Source organism: Vicia villosa, unplaced genomic scaffold, assembly GCF_029867415.1.
Source record: "Vicia villosa cultivar HV-30 ecotype Madison, WI unplaced genomic scaffold, Vvil1.0 ctg.000506F_1_1, whole genome shotgun sequence".
NCBI classification, from domain to species: domain Eukaryota; kingdom Viridiplantae; phylum Streptophyta; class Magnoliopsida; order Fabales; family Fabaceae; genus Vicia; species Vicia villosa.
In genome coordinates, this window is record NW_026705241.1 from 243,380 (window position 1) to 248,273 (window position 4,894).

The window sequence follows — 4,894 nt, forward strand, 5'->3', positions numbered from 1 at the left end:
CCTCTATCGTGATATCGTGTTATTTAGAGAAATCGGAAGAATTAACTTATGTGAGTGATGGAGAGTTGAGCCTGTATCCAGAAGAAGAAGCAAGCAATAGAAGCATAGTGAAGGAACTAACTTACAATCAAAGGAGAGTGGGATTTGATTTGGATATAATGGCAAAGATATATCAGGCTATGATTATTTGTTGATAAGATATATTAGACTTGTCAAACATTGTACATGGTAAACTATACCATTATGATGAATCATAAGCCAAAGATACATAGAAAAAACTATTTGCTTGCTATCATACTTTTAGAGTAAACTATACCATTATCACTTCAGGATCAAATAAGATAGCAACACAAAAACAAATTTCTACATTACAGAAATTATGAACAGAAGCAGAACCAGAAACTATTTGCTTGATATCATACTTTTAGAGTAAACTATACCATTATCTCTCATAAATGTTTCAAAGTATTCTCACAATTTGCTCTTAAAATAGTGGGAAGACTTTACCTGAACAGAAGCAGAACTGGACTTTGATTTTGACCAAGGAAAACCCTAAAATCCCACAAGACTTTGATTCTGAGAGAAGCAGCAAGAAGACGACGACGGCGGCTAGTTGAGACGACGACGGAGGGACGGAGGAGGGGCTGAGACCACGGCGGAGGGAGTGAGAGCGAGGAAGCAGAGAGTACGTGAGCGAGGAAGAAGATGTACGGAGGAGTTTTGGGTTTTTGAAAATAGCGTGTTTTAGTTTTATGAAAATTTTAAAAAGGGCTACCAGAGCGCTTTTCAGAAGCGCTTTCATATGCCCCTTTATACCAGCGCTTTATTACTAAAAGCGCTTTCGTACCCACCCCCTATAAGAGCGCTTTCAAAAGCGCTTTCATAGCCACCCCCTATAAGAGCGCTTTTAGAAAGCGCTTTCATACCGACCCCCTATAAGAGCGCTTTTAGAAAGCGCTTTCATACCCACCCCCTATAAGAGCGCTTTTAGAAAGCGCTTTCATTACCCCCCGCCCCCCTATAAGAGCGCTTTTCTAGCGTGATTTTTAATTTTGTTTTTAGCCAAACCTACCAGAGCGCTTTTGGGCAAAAGCGCTTTCGTAGGTGTGCTGTTAAAAGCCAAATTTGGCATAGTGAGAATCTAGTTTATTTTCCCTATATAAACCTTGTGCAGGAAGTTCCAAAATTAAAATTGTCGATGACTCTCTTTAATTTGTAGCAGGCAAGGGCACCACCCAATGTGTATTACATGTTTTAAATTTGTATTGCAGCATATTATTATTAATAAGCTTACACAAAATAAAAACTGTCAAACTCATTTCTTTGATAATCACTATGTATGTATTACAAGATTTGGTTTCAGGGAAGAAGATTGACACTACTAAACAAAATGGTGGACTCTACTACTTTGAAGATGATTAAGAAAACATGAATTGATATGGACTAATAAGTTCTTCAGTTGAATTTTTTTGTCTCAAATAATAAGAATGACATCATGTTATGACATTTGAGATTAAGCCATCCTCGTTTCATATTTAAAATTTCTTTTTCCTAAGACAAATTGTTAAACAAGATATTTCAGTCATTTCTATGCGAGAGTTACAAATTTGGTAAACATCATGGGCATGTTTAAAATAAAAATAAAAAAGTATAAACTATCGAAACATTTATCAATTATTCATAGATGTTTGGAGCCCTAATAGGATAAGCTCTTTATCCTACAAAAATGGTTTATCACATTATAAGTGAGCTATAAAGCAAAGACACCTCTAGAAAGACACCTAAAAGTAGGCGTGTCGCAGTATCCGACACGCGTCGGTGTCCGACACTTGTATGACACCCGTACGACACGTATCAGAAAAGTCAAACAAGTGTCTGAAAAGTCAGACAAGTGTCCCCTAAAAAATAGTTTTTTTTCTTTGCTTCGACACTCGTATATCAGTGTCCGACACTCGTATATCAGTGTCCGACACTCGTATGACACTCATACCACATATGTCCGACAACTCTAACAAATATTTCAAACAAAAATTTGTTTTTTTTCTTTACTTCAACACATATTTATATATTTTTTGGACAAATCTCACACACATCTAAAAGGGTTAAACATGTATTGAAACAATGTTATCAATAAAGAATTAAAATCATTAATTTTGATCAATATATGGATAAATGAAACTTAAATATTAGCTTACATGTTGCGGTGTCAGTGTCTTATGTTTTCAATATTATCGGTGTCGGAGTGTCCGTGTCATGTCCCGTTGTCCGTGTCAGAATATGTGCTTCATAGTAAATGAGCATACTAAGTTTTGTTGGATATACTCAGAAAGAAAAATGTGATTCCTTCATCTATTTCCTTTATCGAAGGAGGAGAGACTTTGTCTTCTTCACTCCCTATTTCCCTTATTGAAGGAGGGGAGACTTTGTCTTCTTCACTTCCAATTGAAAGCACCAACAATAGTCAAGAGAATCACCCGAATTACGCCGACATTGACGACTTCATTTGCCTTATTAATTATATGGATTTTTGGACCAATAGTGCCACCACTAAACTAATATTTATTTTTATTAGAAATTTATTTCAAATTTGACACAAAATTAATAATCTATAACACATCTGTCACCAAAATCAATCATAATATCATTTATTATGATAGTCTCGATTTTAGTTGCTACTACATTACAATTGTTGATTTTGTCACAAAGATATAGCTAGCTACTAGCAAAACATTAGTCTCTTAATCGGTCGCTAAAGTAAATAGTGGCCAATTTGTGTGCTTTTGTTACCGAAGTTCTGGGTGCTAATAGCAGATTATGTACAAATTTGATTGTGATGAAGAGTTTGTGAATATAATTGAAAATGTTTGATAGATGGATAAATAATACATAAACATAGTTACAAAATAGATGTCCTAAGTTGACAAAATTTATTTAAAATTCTCAACTTTTCTTGTGAAACTAACTGACCCTCAGTTTAAAATATTCTCCTACCTCCTTGGACAATTTCTGAACCTTATATTGTAAAGCACTAGATGTTAAGAAAAGACATATCACAAATATGATATCCTTGATTTTGTCCTTTTATTTTTATTGTAACCGGCACAAGTAAATCATATCGTAGTTTGAGTTATATGCTTAATTTTGTACAACCAAACTCAAATTAGGAGTCACTTAAGTGCAAATATTTGGAGCTAATATTTGTTTTGATTCATGACCACTAAACCACAATATATTCAGGTAGGATAAAGTACAAGTCCAATATACTAAAAAATTTCATTATATATTTTGAATGAATTTTCTATCCAAAAAACATCATCTATCCTACAATAGTACTGAGCAACTTTATTTTTACCAAAAATCAAAACCATGGCTAAAGGCCTAAAAACATGTTTGATTATATCTTCAGTATTCTTAATCATTGTCACAATTGTGATTCTAACTTTGATTCTAACCATCTTTAAGCCAAAAGATCCTACCATTAGTGTCAGTTTGCCTCACTTTAATTTACTTTCACCAAATATAACCATGAATATGACTTTAGGCATGGTTATCACAATATTGAACCCAAACTATGGAAGCTTCAAGTATCAAAATTCCATAGGTTATGTCACTTATCATGATACTATTGTAGGAAATATTCCAATAGAGTCACAACTTGTTCCAGCTCGTAGTGAAATTAATGTGACCACTAATGCAGATTTTATGGTGGGACAATTGATAGAGAATCCAAAATTTTGGTCAGATATTGTAAATAATGGGATGGTGTTTAATTTGACTTCAACAACTGAATTACCTGGGAAAGCAATTGTTTTGAAATATATCAAAGTGAAGGCTATAGCTTATTGTTCATGTCATATCTCTGTTAATATAACTTCCAATGGTGTTGACAGCAATTGTATATCTAGAATCAAGTTTTTTTAGTTTGGAAAAGCTAGTATATGTGTAGATACTTTGTGATATAGATGTAATTTTATATCTTAGTTTTCTATGTTGATGTGTAATTTCAAAATTAATGTGAAAAAAACCTTTGTTTATTGATTTAATGTCACATTGCACTGTTGCAGTTCGAAATTCGAAGCATGCCTAATTATCCACTATACGGCAAATCAAAATTTAAATCTTCAAAGAGAACTATATGATGTATAGTAGTGAGTACTATGTTTCACTTTGACTTAGTCTTTGGTAAGTTTAATAACTGTTACTTAAGTTAGTTAGATAGCTTTGTGATCTCAATCTATATAAGCAACCATTTATATAATTATTTTATTGTAATAATGAAATGACCTTAGATGTATCTATTGCACTACTTATATTTACCTTTGATCCATTATTTGTATTTATCTTCAAGTCAACTTTTGTATTGGTCAAAAATACATGTGCGCATGTTACTCCTGCTCTGATAGGGGTACTCAGAGTACTTGGTAAATATGTACCGATGGAACTCTTTCTCCAACACCTTCTCCCAAACTCTTGTCTCTTTCTCTTTATCTCAACGATTCTATATACCGATGAAACTTTTTTCCCTCAACTCCCTTTTTAAAATAAAAAACCTAATTCCCTCATTAGGATATTCCTACCTTACCCTCACTTTTTTTCCTCTAATTCCCACATTGTCCTCATTATCTCTACAAACTCCTGTTTTCCATTTATCTTATTATTTTATTTAAATAATAAAATCAAAACATTATTTTGATTAATAAAATAAATCTAATTTATTCTATCCTCCTCTATTTACTCTTCACACACTCTTACTATCATCCTTATTTATTTAATTGCCACCACATAATAATTAAATAAATATACAAAATTCATAAATAATATATATAAATAAAATAATCTAAATTGGGGTGCTACAAGTTCCACATGCTAGTCGTCCGGAGTATAAAGAAATGTG

At 32.9% G+C, this 4,894-nt stretch overlaps 1 protein-coding gene across 1 annotated transcript; it reads left to right on the plus strand.

Annotated features, from left to right (window-relative positions):
- The first annotated feature begins 3,366 nt into the window (after positions 1 to 3,366).
- On the plus strand, positions 3,367 to 3,921 carry LOC131629075 (uncharacterized). The gene has a single exon (XM_058899873.1). It carries the CDS (start codon positions 3,367 to 3,369, stop codon positions 3,919 to 3,921), a length of 555 nt encoding a protein of 184 aa, XP_058755856.1.
- The last annotated feature ends 973 nt before the right edge of the window (positions 3,922 to 4,894 follow it).

Excerpts from the sequence above, each read along its gene's own strand:
- LOC131629075 (XM_058899873.1), top strand. The coding sequence starts at position 3,367 with ATGGCTAAAGGCCTAAAAACATGTTTGATTATATCTTCAGTATTCTTA.